At 39.7% G+C, this 18196-nt stretch overlaps 2 protein-coding genes across 5 annotated transcripts; one reads left to right on the top strand and one right to left on the bottom strand.

Annotated features, from left to right (window-relative positions):
* Positions 1-3758: 3758 nt before the first annotated feature.
* On the top strand, positions 3759-7512 carry LOC131258193 (zeta-carotene desaturase, chloroplastic/chromoplastic-like). 4 transcript variants are annotated; one of them, XM_058259313.1, is made up of 5 exons: positions 4495-4802; positions 5191-5397; positions 5597-5683; positions 6293-6427; positions 7330-7512. In XM_058259313.1, the coding sequence occupies exons 2-5, from the start codon at positions 5392-5394 to the stop codon at positions 7453-7455; spliced, it is 354 nt and encodes a 117-aa protein (XP_058115296.1). In that variant the 5' UTR covers positions 4495-4802; positions 5191-5391; the 3' UTR covers positions 7456-7512. The 4 variants fall into 4 exon arrangements, 3 of the variants coding, with proteins under 3 accessions (XP_058115295.1, XP_058115296.1, XP_058115297.1); XM_058259314.1 differs by lacking the exon at positions 4495-4802 and having other exon boundaries at positions 4820-5397; XM_058259312.1 differs by lacking the exons at positions 5191-5397; positions 5597-5683 and having other exon boundaries at positions 4482-4802.
* Positions 7513-12779: 5267 nt separating this feature from the next.
* On the bottom strand, positions 12780-13220 carry LOC131217440 ((S)-canadine synthase CYP719A21-like). Its single transcript, XM_058212360.1, has one exon. It carries the CDS (start codon positions 13218-13220, stop codon positions 12780-12782), a length of 441 nt encoding a protein of 146 aa, XP_058068343.1.
* Between the last annotated feature and the right edge of the window lie 4976 nt (positions 13221-18196).

The raw sequence follows: 18196 nt of genomic DNA, 5'->3' as shown, positions 1-18196 counted from the left end.
CTTCATAAGCATATCCTCTAGATTCTCACTTGTGTGAATCTTCTCAAGAGTAAAACCGTCTTCCTCTAGCATCTACTGGATAAAATGATGACGCACGTTAATGTGTTTAGTCCGGGAGTTATATACCGAGTTCTTTGCTAAATTGATAGCGCTCTCACTATCACAATGCATGGCATGGCTTCTTGCTGAAGCCCCAACTCGTTCATCATTCCTTTTAGTCAAACAACTTCCTTAAATGCTTCATTCATTGTTATATATTCAGCTTCAGTTGTGAAAAGTACAACCACAGAATGAAGCTTCGACATCCAACTAATAAATATACCCACTAATACAAACGAGTAATCGAAAGGCGGCCTTCTATTATCCACATTCATATAATGTATAAATTTCTCTTTAGAATTTTCAAATGTCAAGATGTAGTCCGTCGTACCTCATATGTAACGAAGTAACCATTTTACTGCTTTCCAATGTTGTTAGTCGAGGTTTGATATGTATCTGCTCACAACACCAACCTTATATGAAATATCTAATATAGTAAAGATAATGACATACATAAGACTGTCAACTACGCTCACGCTAAGCACACGAGACGTACCACTTTTCTTCATCTGACGTTAGACATTGTCCTGAAGAAAGTCTATAGTGAGCAGCATGGGGTGTGTTAACCGGTTTAGCCTTTTTTAGTTCAAACTTGATAAAGATCTTTTAAAGATACTCTTCCTGAGACAACTATATCCTGCTCCTTTCCTTGTCTCTTCTATATCAATCCCGAGAATCTTCTTTGCAGCCCTTATATCTTTCATCTCAAATGTCCTTAATAATTGAGCTTTTGGTATGCTGATTTCAGACATGCTATGGCTAGCGATAAACATATCATAAATATACAATGCCAGAATAATGAATTCCATGTCACTAAGTGCTCTAAAGTAAACACAATGATCGATTTCACTTATGATAAACCTTTGACTTAACATGAAAGAATTAAACTTCTTGTACCATTAATGAAGCTAATGTTTTAGGTCGTACAACGACCTTTTTAACCTGCTAACCATATTCTCATTTCCTTTCACCTCAAACCTTTCAGATTGTTTCATCTATATCTACTTTTTCTTGTTCCCCCGTGTAGAAAAGTAGTCTTCACATCTAATTATTCTAGTTCCAGATTGTATCAGGCAACCAATACCAATACAAATCTAATAGATACTTACTTTACCATTGACGCGAATATCTCACCGAAGTCGACACATCCTTTTTGAGCATATATAATCCTTCACTATAAATCTCACCTTGTACCTATTCAGTTTCTTCTAGTAAATTTACTTTCACCCGATCGCTTTCCGCCCATGCAGCTCTACCAACTCCTACATTTTATTCTTATACAAAGAGTCCATCTCATTATGTATTGCTGCCATCCACTTCTCTTCATTTCTATCTTCCAATGGTTCTTGAACAGTAAATAGGTCCCCGTCATTCGTAATGAGAGCAAATGCAACATTTAAGTCATCCTTGTATCTCGATGGTACCCTGCGATTTCTTGGTGGATTCTCCTGATAGGTGGTGCAACTACTTCTTCTTGTATCTCTATCTACCGCTCAACTTTTTCAAGTGTTTCACATTTGTATGTTTCAACATCAATCACTAATTTGTTCGTTTTCTTGTGCTCATCCTTTTGAAACAAGTAACCTTCATTAAACTTGATATTTTAGCCTCCTGCACGTGGTGATCTCCACCTTTCTAAAAACAGAAGAAAAAATCAACTTGCTATATTGTCGCCTCCTGCAACAGCTCATCCATTTTTTTAGCAAAAAAAAAAGGAGGTTAATTGCATCATACTCAGCACAAGGTATTTGTCCTCTCATAACACGTAAATGATCACTATATAAAAGTACAAGATTAGTTTCTCCATTAGTTGAAAAGAAAGATGATGGTGTGGATGTAGGTTATGCATGTATTTATTTATTTATTCATTCCTCTACTGATTCCTCCACCAGGTTATGCCTGTTGTATAGCATTGGCATTAATGCTTGTTGTATAGCATTGCACTAAAATTGGGCACTGAAAGGTGAGAGTTGCATTTAAGTGCATATACTTGTCTTAATATGCTTCAATTATATTAGCTTCTCTCTTCAGAAAATGGCATCTTTTTAGGAAAAAAAAAAAAGTTTTTTAGCGTTGACTACATGAATTCTTTTCCACCATTTCATTCTACAGAGGGTATTAACTTTGGTAAGACCATAAGTCATAAGTCTTTTCTCATTGTCTCTTTTAAAGCCTTCAACATATACCAACTCATTCTTTCTACCCATTTTTTTTAATTTTATTTTGTACCTGACCTCACCATCAAAGTCTACTTTCTCTCTTCTCATGGGCTATTAGATAATCCTTCAGAGTGTCCCTTGTGATGGATGGCCTATATCTATGAACATAGTTCTAAAAGACCATGGGTTGACTCAAAAATCAGCCAAGTCAACCAAACTCAGCCAAAATTTAACCTAGTTTCTGGTAACTGGCTTGAGTCTGACTGTGACCTAAACCGAGTCACTCGCTGAGTCAACCAGCCAAACATTTTAAATTTGTAAAGGAGATATGCCAGGTGCTAGGATACAAAATCAATTAAGGTTTCAACAAATTCATCTACCTTAATGGAAACCACTACATTTTTACTTACCTTTGTTAATTTTATATGATTTATATGGTGTAGAAATCTTTAAAGAAAATTTGTATTTTTATAATTTAACTATAAGGGGGTGTTTGGATCATAAGTTACTTAATTAAGCTACTTATGCCTAGTTTATCTTGATTTTTAGTTATTAAATTGAAGTGAGTTACTTTAATTTTTTTTTTAAAAAAAAACTACTTATAATTGATCATAAACCAAACTTATTTATCTCAAATCAATTACTTATCTACTACTGTAAATAGGAAAAATAACTTATTTAGTGGCGTCCAAATGCACCCTAAATATCAAATTGAGATCAGTCAAGTAAAGCTGGTGGCCCTTTTGGCGTGTGAATTATCTTGAAAGGGTCAAATGAGCAATATATCACCCAGAAATGTAGATTTAATACAGCAAACAAAGGTAATCGCCTATTAATAAAAACTGAGTGAACTCGACCATGGGGAGGACTTAAATTGAGCAATTTTCAGATCCATGTAATATAAGAAGGTTTTATTTATGTGTCCACAGCGACACTGTGGACATGAACAACAAAAAAGCCACTACATATAAACATACGGCTATTTTAGTGACACGTGTAATCATCGTGATCTAAAAAACAAGTTCATCTGATCATATACGGACCAATTAGCCAATTTCTCATCCACGTTTATTTACTTTTTTATTCATGTGGCCCACATGATTATAGAACTTTAAAAAATGAAGATAGGCAGTTCCGATCTCGCACACACATGCCTCCTTACCACGTGGGAGAGGCAAATAACAGTTTTAAAGTACACGTGAGAGTGTATACTTATATAGGATGTTTGGATCGGAAGTTACTTTACATAAGTTACTTATGCCTTAAGCAACTTATCTTTTTTTTTTATTTTGTTAGCTTGTTAGGACACCCACTACAAGAAAGTGGGCCATTGCCGGCACTTTTTTTGCCGATGACCAGCACGAACTGCCAGCAAATGTAAGAATCATTAATTGCCAATGACGATCCAATGGTGTTATGGGAACTCTTTTTGCCTTTCCCACTTCACTAGTTTTTAGGGAGCTCTCTTCTTTTGCGATTTTCCAGTGCATAAACGAGGATTTCAAATCCCTAATCTCTCTTCTTCTGCAATTTTCCAGTGCATAAACGGGGATTTCAAATCCCTTTTATTGTCTTTTCCAAACCCTATATAGGAGTTTGACAATTCCTGTTTGCGATCAAGGGCGACTGCCTTGAGCATGAACTCCTCACCATTGTCAAAGGTGATATTTCTCCAGCAGGTGGTTCGGGCTCTCATTGCCATCCACTTTTTCGCCGATTGGAACGGCAGATCAGTGTCATCATTTGGAGAAAGGGGGGTTTTTGAAACCCTAGCATGGTAGGAAGCGTGGAAGTAGAGTACGCTCGATGGAGCAGGGGTGGAAGTCGAGACTGGGAGCAACCGTAGAAGATGGTGGCCGAAGGTCTGGATCGAGGATTTGAGTAAGCCATGTCATAGGATGACGGATTTAATGGCTGCCTGAGGCGCATGGGTCGCTGATTTCTGAGGGTTGCCGGATTTAATGGAGGATCGAAGACAGAAGCCAACAAAGAAGAAGGCCCTGTGATTTTGCGATCTGCGACGGTGGTGGACTGACAATCAGAGCAGAGCTCCGCTCTTTGTTATTGTAGGTGCGGGTGAAGGCCCTGTTCTTGCACCACCTCAGGAAGACTTGTTGAGTTGACTCGATGCGGTCCATTTGCTAGCTGTGACAACAGTAAGTCCTTTGATTGTGAAGCTTGCCTTTCCTATTAGCTAAACATGCTCGTTCTGTTTATCTCGTTGCTGAAAATAAATCAATTCCTCCATTTGCACTGATCCATTCTTATGTGTGGGGAGGGTCTGCTGCCGGATTTTTCTCTATTCAATTAGATGTTTCATTTCATTTATCAATGGTTTTACTAAGTTTATATGGAAATATCTGATGAGCAACATAAATGAAGTCCCATAAAGAATGGAGATATGTAATTCTCAAAATTCTTGTTACTGATGGACGCAAAACTGAATATGTACTACAACAGTGCCATTGGCACTCTCCTGAACTGAATATGTACTGCAACAGTACCACTGGCACTCTCCTCAGAGGACACCATCAATGGGAAGACGTATGGTGCTACCTATCTCTAGAAGGAAAGATAATATCTTCATTTCTGGATGTCCTGATTTCGTAGCATAGTTAGGACTTATTTTTGTGTCTTGGGTGAAAAACTGCCAACATTGAGGTCTCTCGCAAGGTTATTATTGAAGGCCATTAGAGAAATAGTATGGCTTCAGTGAATTATAGCTGTGGGTATGTAACACATGCGTACAATGAGTTTTGGAGTATTGCCTCTAGGCTAAACTTTTTTCTTTTTTTCTTATTGCCCATGTTGGATGAGAAACAAATGTTATTGCCATGGTATGTATGGCTGTGGGCATAGCTGAGCTCCTCCTATTGGGAACTCATTCCCTTTTATCTATATCTGTTGACTGTTTTGTTTGACACCTTAACAGACAAGCAAGTGGAGGCCTTTGGCTCTGTCCTGAAATGGATCGCAAACCTCCCAGAAATTCCTTTAGCCTGCAGGAAAAAGGAAACCAAAACTATGGAGAAGCGGAATTGTACAATACTCTGACAGATTCAACATCCAAACATCCACCATGCTGAACAGGGCATAATTGCAGTTTGGGGGCTACTTCCTCATACAAATACTAATGGAGGTTGTTGCAATTTGATTACCTCACTATTGAAATCCAATTTAGTTGTGTGTGCAACCACATCTTAGGTTCTTGAATGTTCTTTCATTAAATAGTTATTATTTGAAGATGCTGGTTGGCTTCTCCTTCTATTTGCACTAGTTTTTATGATAAATAGGTGGCATGAATTTCAGCTTTGACGTACAATGTTCATCTACTGCAGAAGCTCAACCTGGTGAACAGTGTGCTATTTACTGGTGGATGGGCTAAAACTGGTTTATACTATGAGACTGTGCAGGAGATTTTCAAGGTGTTTAACTGTTTTTGCGATTTATGCTATTTTTATTTTTCTGACCTGATATCCACATTAGTAAAAAAAAAAAAAAAAAAAGGGAAAGAAAGTGCCTTTTGTGAATTATGATTATTGGGAGCTACACATGACACACATGGACTATGGAAATCAATCCAGATTGTCCCAGTCATGGGCCCTTTTAAGATGGAGCATAGCAAAAGAAACCACACTAATTGGATTACTAGACCATCTGTTTTTCTTTTTCTCCATGAATTTCAGTTCCTCCTAAATCTAGGGTCCTAGACTAATGTCCCAAGGAATTCCTGGAAAAAATCAGCAGGTACACCCAAAGTTTTCATTAGTTTAATGTGTGATTACTCATTATATCTGTTTGTCATTGTCTGTGACATTCTTCTTTTGGTCTTAAATAATTTAGCAAGATTAGGATTTTGGCCTGAGTTTCTTATTACTTCTGCTAGTCAACAGAGGGTTTTTGCTGTTCAAGTCTTCGAGTTGCATAGATTGATAAATATGTTTGGATGGCATGCTTGCTTCTACTGTAAAGCCTTCTTCCTTCAAGCCCATACCTGCTGTCTTTTCTTTTTCTGCATTAACTTTTCTTCCTAGCTTCATATTTACGATTCACGGTCTTTCATTGGTGGAAAAGTGGGCTCATTTGTAGATAAGCGTGGGAATCACATCGAGATGGGACTTCATGTCTTCTTCGGTTGCTACAGCAACCTCTTTCGCCTGATGAAAAAGGTGAAATCCCCATCCTTTGTCATAAGACTCATAATCTCTGGACCCAGTAATGTGAACCATCTCCAGTGAGTTGAGGCATATCTTCATCACTCAATTTTGATTTATGAAAGCCGGGGTGGATTATTCCTTGAAGGAATGACTGTTTGTTATCTGAGAATTGATGTATGCTCAATAGTCCCAAACCAAATTGTACTTTACCGAAAATTTTCTACGGGGAGATGGATAGTATAATTAGGAGTCAGTTCTATCCGTTTGATTCCCTTTCTATTGTTTTGTGCATTGATTTGCTTTGGATTTGCTCACAACTCTATTTGGTTTTTTTTGCTTAGGATTGGATCCTGAGATATTGATGGGTTAATTGACATTGGAGTGATTATTTCAATGCAATTAGTAGCTAGGTCTACTTGGCTTTTTGTGGAATAAGTTCTTTTCATCTGACAGAAATTTGGCATATTTGTGATGTGGAGACCTCAATTATCTAGTTTTAGAGAATCAGCTGATTGCCAACCTAAAGGCTTTAGCCTCAGTTTTTAACATTTTTAGCCACGGTTTTGAACTGAGGCTAAAGGCCTTTTTTCGTTGTAGTGGGTACAGGAGATTTTCTTTTCCTGTCTATACTACAAGAAAATGAGCTGCAACATTTATTGAGATGAGGTGCTTTCATTGTTTTTGCTAGCTTATGTTCCTATAGAGTATGAACTGAACCAGGCATGAGCTTTAGATGTCTATGCCCGTCACATGCTTGATTCTTGCTAAAATTGGGCAGCCAGGTATGGGCTGACCCAGAGGCCTGGCTTAGTTTCCTTCTCATTGACTCTTCCATCTTACCCCCAACAGTTCTTTTAGTGAACAATTTAGAAATATGATGGTCACCTTTTGGTAATTTACTGTTTCTGATGCAGCAAGAATTGATCAGGACAGTCGATCTTGGTCCTTTTAAGCACATTGTAGACGATGGCCTTGAGCTTAGGAAAGCTGCTTTTGAATGTGTTGACACGTTGCTGGATAGCGCTACCTTGATCAAGTGAACTCCTCATCTTTCATTGTTCCGTACCTTAAATCCGATTTGGATGGTGAGTACTCAACTATGCTGCTGTAATTGTTCAAGGCGTTGAATTTTTTGTCTCTTTCAATGGTCATCCTCATTGAAGCTCAGTCTCTTCCAATAGTTAATATAGAAAATTATGATGTAAAAAGCTCAGTCTCAGCCTTTGTAGTCTTCCTTTTTTTTTTCCCCCCCTAAAATGGACTTCGTAGAAAAAGATGAGAAACTTAGGTGGTTACTAACTTCGCTGTCAAATCGAGGTTTTGTCCCTTAGGAATTTCAACTGTCTGTAACTCAGCGACACTGCCATTTCATATTTTTCTTAGAAAGCGTTGACCTTTTACATGGCATATGAACCCAAGGAAACCTTGGGACCGTGTCTTGTGCCCTTTCTTCCAGCCACACAATTATTTATTTTATTTTATTTTTCCCTTTGTATTTACAGATTTCCCAACTGAAGTTCGGAAGTAGTGAAACCTTTTTTCTGAAAACAATTTCCCTACAACATTTGCAGGTTTGTTTTCTGGGTCAAGAACATTGCTCCAGGATTGCTTCTACAAAATTTTTAAATCCAATACACTTCTTTTTTCTTTTATTTTTTTTCTTTTTTCAGAAGGATCTTCTAGACATTGGTTAAATCCAATACACGGCTTGTTACAGGTAACAAGCCATATATGTGAACATGGCACACGTACAAGATCCAAGCTGATCATCAGATGAGACCCACGATCTTGTCAATATGAAAATGGGGAAAGGGATAACCTCTCCAACCAGCAAAGAGACAAAACCCTGCTCCAAGATTGAAGGAAAGCACACAATCCCATAGCTAGAGTTTTCTTAATATTTCTGAGATGGGTTTCTCTTATCTTCTGATTTTTCTACAGTTGATTCAGAATTTCTTTCTTACTTGAATTGGGTTCTTATTTTTCTTTCTTAATGTTGTTCCCATGTGCAGGTGGGGAATGGTGCAATGCCTGCTTTGATTAGCTCACATAACTTATTTAGAATAATTCCTGCTTCTTACAACTGCCCCATGTACCTACTAAAAAGCGAAAACTATTCATCTCTAAGATTCTTGAAACATCAATTTTTGTTTCCTAGTGATCTTCTTCTTTCCTAGAAATGAATACACTTCTTTTGTTCTTTTTTATATCTTCTAATTTGATATTAACATAGGGATTTATTTCAGGTTGAGTACAATGACAGCCAAAATGCAAGCAAGCAAGATTCCCTACTTTCAAGTATATAAGTGGCAGAACAGCAGATTCTGTTATTCTCCACTTTCAAGTATATAAGTGGCAGAACAGCAGATTCTGTTATTCTCCACCTCGTATTTTCTTTATGAAATCTCTTTTAGCATATCATGTCTGATAAAGAATTCAATTTGTCAAACACATCTTTTCAACGTTATATCATATTGTTAATGATTTTTCCTTTGGGAGTTCCATTACTTGCTGCCCAAAGCATCTACACTGAACACTTGACACGCCATCAACTCCCCGTAGCCTCATCAATGATAGGTTGGAGCTGGTTCCTACCAACGTTTGTAGGATGCACAAGTGTAATCATGAACTCAATCTTCTGTTACCTTTCTTTAAAAAAAAAAAAAACAAAATAAAAGAGGAATTTTTCTTTCTTCTAGGTTTTCCTCGTCCAATCAAAGTTTTGGATCTATGATTTTTGCTGGTATGAAGTGTCCAGCCCATTTGAGACAACTCATAAAAGTCTCTTGAGCTGCTTTGGAACTTCTTGGAGTTTTAACTATGCCTTCTTTTTGAGATTTCTAATTTTCTATTAAAAGCTCTAAATTAGAACCCATTGATGATTTACTTGTAAGTAATGATGGAAGAAATCAATCAAAGATGAGAGAGGATACCTTTTAAAATGAAATATCTTTTCTAGTGCCCCCAGGGAAATATTATTCCCTGATGTTTCTTTGAGTTTCTGTCCAGTTCCACCTCTTTCATAAAATGAAAATCAAACCCATTTTTTCCTAGGAAACATGTTTCCTGCTTTGTAGATGGTTTCCTGCAACTAAGGCACAGCCTCACTTCATGCCTCTTTAAACTTTTAAGGACCAAACTTTTGATCAGGAGATACCAACGTTGGCTTTCTTCATGCCCATTTAAAGTATATATGATAAATATTTATTTGATTTCTTTGTTTTTTCAATAGTACTACTGTTGGTACATCTCATGTATGATACTAGGGAGATTTTCTGCAACAAATGAATCCATCATTGGGAGGTAGCTCTTGCTGATGGCAATGAACATTAAATCAACCATTTAAAGTACAATGTTTTCTTATGGTTACTAGATCTGAACACCTTCGTCAGCTCTTAAGGTTTTGGAGGTCCTCTTTTGCTGCTAACATTGTTAATATCTATGTAAATGTATTTGATTCGATGCAGACAATCTACAGAATCGGCTTTGGCCAAATATACTTGAGCAAACCTATGATGATGGAGTCGGATGGAGAAAGTGCAACTTTGTTCCCAAAGGCTGCAAGGCTGAGGAACCTGACTTACTCTGCACAACATGGCCTGTGTTTTGGACAGTCTAGATTGGTGGTATGTATGCTGCTTTACAGTAGGTGAGTTACAGCATTCAAATGGCATCAGGCCAGATTTACCTGCAATCGTTTTTTTTTATTTTTTTTCCCAGTGGTGGAAGTGGGCAGGAAACACTGAAACAGCAGAACTTCCAAAGGCTACGGATTGTTGGTAACCCTAAGATATCTTGATACGGATTTCATTTGTAGCCTTTTCTCATTTTCGCCCCATGTAATAAATAACTGACAATTTAGGGGCATCCTGCAAAAGCACCGGTAAAAGCTAATGGCCACCGGTAAAAGATTTACCGGCAGTTTCCTGACCGCCAGTAAATCCTTTAGCAGCGGTTTTCTGTTTTGACCGCCTGTAAAGTCCTATTTTGTTGTAGTGACCCCACTATTAGTTCACACTTCACTTAAGCAACTTATCTTGATTTTTACTTATTCAATAAATAAGTTTGTTTGATAAACAATATATTTATCAAGGAAAAACTAAAAAAGTAGTTTGGTTTTAAATATTACATGAGTACTTTTCTCTCGAATTTATTCAGTCCATCTTTAATATCCACCACCCATCATGTGGGCCAACTTTTGATGTGGACTTATCATTATGTTGAGCCCACCTTGACCCTACCTTCAATGTGGACCCTCCACCTTCTGAGGCCCACCTTCAATATGGGCTATTCATCATAAGGGTCTTACCTTGGATGTCAGCCCACATTTAATGTGGACCATCCATCATCCAGGGCCTAACTTCAAAGTGGGCCATCTATCAAGTAAGGCCTGCCTTGGATTTGGGGTCATTCACCATTAGGGGCGGCCTTTGACATGAATTGTCCTCATGGGGAACTCATGTTTAATATCCACCGCCCATCATGTGTAGCCCGCCTTAGACGTGGACCATCCATCATGCAGGGCTCACCTTGGATTTGGGCTATTCATCATTGGCACCTTTGTTGTGGACCATACATTATGTGGGGCCCACTATCAAAATAAATTACCCAGCATTTGGGGCTCACCTTCAATGTCCACTACCATGTGGAGCTCACCTTTGATGTGGACCATCTATTGTGTGGGCTCCACCTTTGATGTGGGATGTAGATCATGTGGAGCCCTCCTTGGATCTAGGTTATTCATCATCAGGGATCAACCTTTGATGTGGATTGTCCATTATCTGGGGAACACCTTGACATGTGAGTCATCCCTCACCCGCCTTAAATGTTATTGTCCATCACGTGGGGCCACCTTCCATATCCACCACCCCTCATGTGGAGCCCACCTTTGATATTGACCGTCCATCATGTAGGCCCTGCCTTCAACATGGGTTGTCCATCATGTGAGGTTGCTTTGGATATTGTAGGCCATTCATGATTAGGGGCCTGCCTTTAATGTGGATGATCCATTATGTGGGCTTACCTAGACGTGGGTCATCCATAATGTGGAGCTAGCCCTCCTTTGATATTGACCATCCATCATGTGGGCCCACCTCTTATGTGGACCATGTGGAGCCTCATTTGATATGGACCATACATCACATGGGGGAGGGAGAGAGGTAGAACAGTTTGAAAGTTGGGAAAAAAAAAAAAAACAACTTGGATAAATAACTTTCATACATGAGTAAATTTTACAACGGTGCTTACCAGACTATTCAAAGTCGAAAAAGTAACCACTAAAACACACGAAGTTTCTTATTGGGTGGTATTCAGCAGCCATGGTCACAAAACCTTCAAGAGGGTGTGGTTCCAAGGTTAGTACGAAGCGTGATACCTGCCACGAGGGGCTCTTTCATCCTGAGAAGAGCAGTAAAATCATCGGTCATGTCAGGCCCATCCCCATCAGCAGCAACCCATTCAAACCTGTTAATCAGATTGGCTAGGGTGAGGCCCACCTGAACCTTTCCCAGCTCCATTCCTGCACAAATTCACCTACCTGCTCCGAACGGCAAAAATGACTGTTCCATGGCCAAGCTTACATTATGTGCATTTTCGTTCATGAACCGCTCTGGCATAAACCTCTCTGGATGATCCCAGACCTTTGGATCATGATGGACAGCATAGATATTTACCATAACAGCAGTACCGTCGTCGATCTTCAAACCCGTCAATGTGGTATCGTTCACCGTCTTGTGGGGAATGGCGAGAGGTGCAATCGGCTTCATCCGTAACACTTCATTCACTACAGCTTGAAGATATGGCATCTTACTCACTTGATCTACACTCACCCTCTCTCTCTTCTCATCTTCTCCACTTACTTCTTTAAAGAGCTTCTGTTGGATTTCAGGATTTCGTATAAGGCATGCTAGAGCCCAAGCAGTCGCAGACGATGTGCTATCAACAGAGAGAGAAAATTTCGAATAAGCAAAATATGATGGTTTCCATCGGATAATCATGTGAGAGGAGGAAATGCAAGTAGCAAGTGGTGCATGGCGATTTCGATGATTGGCAGCGACTGATTTCTGGCTGTATCATCGACATGATACGATCACGAATTTCAAATACTTGTCTAAATGAACCCCGCAGGCCCGGGATGTAGCGAGTGAAGGGAAAAGCATCGTTAAAATGGGCAAGACTGGATAGGTTGATGACATCGTCGATAAGAGGGTCTATGCCAATAACAAATCCCTCATTGTTGAAGTCAGGGCCAAAACAAAGGCGCCCAACCACCCGTATTGTGTTGTGTCGAATGTAGACCAAGGGGCGGGTAATTCCGCCATTGGTCATAGCTTGTTCTTGGATTGTTTGTGTCATGACAACCGCTTCATTTTCTTGAGACTGTTTGAGTAGAGATGGCTGATGGATTCATAGCAAAGGCCTGGACACCTTTTCGAAGGGATTGCCAGTATGGACCATGATCGGAGGAGAAAAGCGTTGTCCAGTTAGCAGTGACATATTTAGACATGTAAGGGACCATTCGTGACGCATAGTCGGTGGACTTGTTTACAAGAACCTCCCAAGCTCCTTCATGATTGCTTACGATAATAGTCGGTTTCATGCCTAACCACACTGTCATAATCCCACCATACTTCTGTGACATTTTGAATAAGGCGATGTGGATCAATTCATTACCACCACCGAGCTGGCACAGGTTCTGGTGCAAGTTCCCAATTATTGGCAATTTAGGCGGTCCCGGCGGCAATTTCATTGTTGATTTTGGCCTTCGTAGTCTTTCCGATGCGACAAACATCATTCCCACCACCATGGAAACTATTATCCACAGGTTTACGTCCATCTCTCTCTCTCTCTCTGGTGTTGTTTTTCTTTCAAGTACTCCTTCCTCTCTTTTTAAATGCTAGCTGCATGGAAGCCTTGAAGAGACTACACTTGTGTCTTAGTGTTTATGCATTTTAAAAATGGAAGTGGCTTCTTACACTTCACGTGAAATAATTTTATGGTAGTCCAAATATTCTCAATTGATGACGTAACTATGGACAGAGTATGGCTGAAAATTTTAATATATATTAACCATTTGATTCTTCCCACCACCACTCTTAATAGTCTGTTTTATAGCCAGTCCAAAATGAAACGGTCCAAGTATAGTTTCTTTTATTATTATTTTTTAAAAAAGAAAACCGTAACACTCCACCTATGACTTTATTAAAATGCAAGATTTAAATAAAATAAATAAGATGAAGTCAACCACGGCAGATGCTAATTACAGACAGAGAAACAGGATTATGACAGACTCCGCATCTTCTAATTAAGCTGATACCTATACCCAGGAAGCTGCTCAAATGAACCTGTTATGTATTTGGACCGTCTGAGTAGCTGTACAGTGACACATGTCAGAGGAAGAGTCACCATGACCTTTGTGTTAGATCTACACAGTCATCAATTTTTCCAGATAATTCTAGAACATGAGCCAGAAAAAGAGATACATCCAAAGCTCAAGTGGATCACACCACAGCCAGGGTGGGGATTGAACAATTTACCGATTGAAACTTTCCTGGGGCCAACCCAACAGTTTATTTTCTGTCTAGCCTGTTCATAAGATCACAAATACCTGGATGAAGGTAAGATACAAATATCAGCTTGATCCTAGCCTTCGGTGGCTCCTATAAGTTTTCAACAGTAGCATCAATTTCTACTGTTTTGAGTGGTGTGGTCCACTAGCTTAAGATCATTTTTTTGGGGGTTTATATTTTAGAATAATCTGGAAAAATAGATAATTGGTGTGGATCTAAGAAATACACCTATGTAAATTTCACATGTGCAGGGAGCGGATTATGTGAGGACCCGGCCTCACCCAAGACTATGCAGCCCTTGCCATGGGACCCATTTGACGTGTATTCTCTAAATGCACCATATTCCTCCATTATTTCAGATTATTTTAGAGCCTGGTACCAAAAATTAAGAAGATCCAGTTATGAGGTAGACCAAACTCCACTACGTTAAAAACTTCTTAGCATGCACCTTAATGTTTTCATAGTTTTTATTTGCCATCCAATCTCTTCAAAGTTCACATAAGCCTATATGTGTGTGTGTGTGTGTGTGTGTGTGTGTGTGTGTGTGTGTGTGTGTGGGAAAAGGTTCTATGGGGTCGGGCTCATGGGAACTTCCCATGAGGTCGAGTTGTGTGGGCCCCACCGTGATGTGTGTCAAACATCTACCCCATCAGTCAGATGCACCATTCCATGGTGGACCTAGGGCTTAAAAATCAAGTCAATCCGTGACTTCTGTGGGCCACACCACATACAAAAGTTGAGAGAGATTACCCTCCATTAAAACATTCATAATCATTTGTTGGGCCCACCGAGATATGGTTCACAAATTTAGCCCATTCATTTTGTGTGTCCCACTTGGATGAGGGGTCAGACCAAGTTTCAGATGCATCCAAATTTCAAGTGGGCCCCACCAAGTGATTTTATATGTTTTAGGCATGCCTTGATATAATCATTTGTTGGGCCCACCGAGATGTGGTTCACAAATCCAGCCCATTAATTATGTGTGTCCCACTTGGATGAGGGGTCAGACCAAGTTTCAGATGCATCAAAATTTCAGGTGGGCCCCACCAAGTGATTTTATATGTTTTAAGCGTGCCTTGATATAATCATTTGTTGGGCCCACCGAGATGTGGTTCACAAATCCAGCCCATTCATTATGTGTGTCCCACTTGGATGAGGGGTCAGACCAAGTTTCAAATGCATCCAAATTTCAGGTGGGCCCCACCAAGTGATTTTATATGTTTTAGGCATGCCTTGATATAATCATTTGTTGGGCCCACCGAGATGTGGTTCACAAATCCAGCCCATTCATTATGTGTGTCCCACTTGGATGAGGGGTCAGACCAAGTTTCAAATGCATCCAAATTTCAGGTGGGCCCCACCAAGTGATTTTATATGTTTTAGGCATGTCTTGACATGATTTTAGATGGTATAGCCCACGTGACTTCCATGTACAGCTGATTTTTGGGATATCCGAAAATTTAAAGGGGACCCATCAAGTATATGGTGTTGATGTTTGACACACATCACGGTGGGGCCCAAAAAGCTTGACCTCATGAGAAGTTCCCATGAGCTAGATCGCATAGAACCTGAATATATATATATATCAACTTGCTCTAAAAGTTTTGTGGCCTATTAATTGGCCAATCACCATTGTTTCCTAAGGTGTGGTCCACCTACTAATTGGTTCTGCTTCATTTATTGAATAATGCCCTAAATTAGTAGTAAAAACTGAGTGGTTACCATAGTTAGTGCCTCACTATCTTGGGTGAGGTCGGGTCTTGCCTAATCCGCTCTGTGGTGAAGCACATTGGGAGGGAGAGGAAAAATGGGAAAGTAATGACATGTGGAGCTTTTATGGGCACAATCATAATGTATGTATCAGATCCACACCATCAATCCATTTTTTTATATTAAAAATAATAATAATAATAATAATAGACCCAAGGCTCAGTAGGCATCACAGAAACCGTGGAAATTGGATGCCAACGGGGGAAAACTTCTTGGGTCCGCAGTAGGCTCTAAACAAGCTAATATCTGTGTTTTCCCTCTTATGTAGGTTTGCATGACCTAACTAAGAAGTTAGGTGGCAAATAAACTTCAGAGTGGACCGTAGGGAGGTTTCAACGGTAGTCATTCAATACCTCTTCTTTGCATCGTCTACTTGAAATTTCGATGCGTCTTATTTTTAAGATCATGCTCCAAAATGATCTGTCAAATTTGGCGGGCAGCGCAGATTTTAAACATAAAACGTCGTGGGGCCAAAAAAATTTCACACGTTGAAGTCATTTGCAGCTCACACTCCTCAATTTGGGAGAGAAATCCAGCGTATCTTCAGTTGTGCCTACTCTGAATGTATGTGGGTTATCCATGCCGTCCATCCATTTTTTCAGCTCATTTTAGTGGTTGGCTCCAAAATAGAATTATTCCTAAAACTCAAGTGGACCACACCACAGAAACAGTGGGAATAATGACTTCCACTGTTGAAACCTTTCTACGGCCCCAGTGATGTTTATTTGTAATCCAACCTGTTAATAAGATCACACAGACATGGATGAAGCGAAAATACAAATATCGACTTGATCCAAAACTTTTGTGGGCCCCAAGAAATTTTCAACAGTAGAATTTAAATTCACACTGTTTCCTGTGGTAAGGTCCACTTGAGATTTGGATATACTGCATTTTTGGGTTCAAGCATTCAAATTATCTACTAAAATTGATGGACGGAGTAGATAAAATATGTAAATTACGGTGGACCCCACAGAGTTTGCTCAGTACCCAGTACGCTTCCTACTCGGAGTCATTGACAATGACGTGGACCAATGACAGGTCACAACAACGGGCGCTTCAAGGGGAATCGGATTGTGTACTGAGTTACTCAGTACCTTAAGGGGTACTGAGTAAGCATGGAAAGATGCTATTGGCTGTAAGATGTGGGGCCGATCCCTCCTCCAAACGGCGACAGAAACACCGTTACCCTCTTTCTCTCTTTTTCTCTCTCATCCGTAAAAGGAAACAGAGACGTAAATGCTCATCTCCCTCTGGTGGAAAAAAAAAAAAAAACCACCGTCGATCCTTTCTGCCTCCTCTCGCTCGGCATCTCTCTCGCTAACTCTCTCCATTAGTGCGAAAAAAAAAAACGTGAGGGAGCTTGATTCACTCTCGTTCTCTATGCCCCCTCTCTCTATTTCTGTCTAAGAAAAACCCACGCCTCCCATCTCTAACGCCATCTCCGCTCCAACCGAGCCAAGGGCGGCCATTACAACAAGTCTCTTTCCAAAAATTAATCATGTATAATTTAAATGCTTAAGAACAAAAATTAATCATATATAAAGTTCAAATAGACCACATCACAGGAAACAGTGTGAATAGCCTCTTTCCACATTTACTCAGTATCCCTTGAGGTACTGAGTATCTCAGTACACAATCCGATTCCGCTTCAAGGACGCGTTTTAGATACGGACTGGTTCCGTAGTGAATTTCGCTACTGAAGTGACGTCATCAGATTTTGTAAGCCCCACCATGATGTGTGCTGTATCAACACTGTCCATCCACTTGGAGAGATCATTTTAGAGCATGAGTTAAAAACCGAAGCAGATCCATATCTCAAGTGAACCACATCATAGAAAACAGTAGAGATAGTGCCACCCACCGTTGATTCATTCCTAGGCCCACCAAGACATTTATTTGATCTTAAACCTGTTTATGAGTTTAGGGTTTAGCGTTTAGGGCATGGATGAAGGGAAAACACAAATATCAGCTTAACCGAAAACTTTTGTGGCCTCAATAAGTTTTTAATGGTACGCCTTAAATCTCCACTGTTTTCTGTGGTGGATCCACTTGATCTTTGGATCTGCCTCAATCTTTGGTTCATGGTCTAAAATGGTCTCTGGAAATGGATGGATGGTATGGATATAACACATACATCATGGTGGGGCCTAATTAACCTAATGATGTCACTTCAGTAGGGAGATTGCTACTCAACCAGTCAGTAGCTAAGCCGCATGCGTGCTTCAACGCAACGATCCGTACTCATATGTACGCAGATTTCCCGCTAAAGCATATCGCACGAAGTTCCTGCGCTGGATGTCATGTGAGCTTACGGTGATGTTCGTTAAAGATCCACCTGTTCATCCGTTTTGCATGGTCATTTCAGGATATGCTATAGAAAATGAAATTTATCCAAAACTCGAATGGGCCACACCAGAGGGAAAACTGGGGAAAGTGTTTTTTA

The sequence above is a fragment of the Magnolia sinica genome, chromosome 10 (assembly GCF_029962835.1).
Source record: "Magnolia sinica isolate HGM2019 chromosome 10, MsV1, whole genome shotgun sequence".
NCBI classification, from domain to species: domain Eukaryota; kingdom Viridiplantae; phylum Streptophyta; class Magnoliopsida; order Magnoliales; family Magnoliaceae; genus Magnolia; species Magnolia sinica.
Note: the sequence above shows the minus strand (reverse complement) of the source record. Positions and strands in the feature narration are given on the sequence as shown.

What these genes read in the sequence shown, in the direction of transcription:
- LOC131258193 (XM_058259312.1), top strand. Translation starts at nt 4,635, where the DNA reads ATGAAGTCCCATAAAGAATGGAGATATGTAATTCTCAAAATTCTTGTT. An exon ending in GACACCATCAATGGGAAGAC is followed by an intron (nt 4,803 to 6,292) that starts GTATGGTGCTAC and finishes TTTTCTTCCTAG; the next exon opens with CTTCATATTTACGATTCACG. An exon ending in TCTTTCGCCTGATGAAAAAG is followed by an intron (nt 6,428 to 7,329) that starts GTGAAATCCCCA and finishes TTTCTGATGCAG; the next exon opens with CAAGAATTGATCAGGACAGT.
- LOC131217440 (XM_058212360.1), bottom strand. Translation starts at nt 13,220, where the DNA reads ATGGTGGTGGGAATGATGTTTGTCGCATCGGAAAGACTACGAAGGCCA.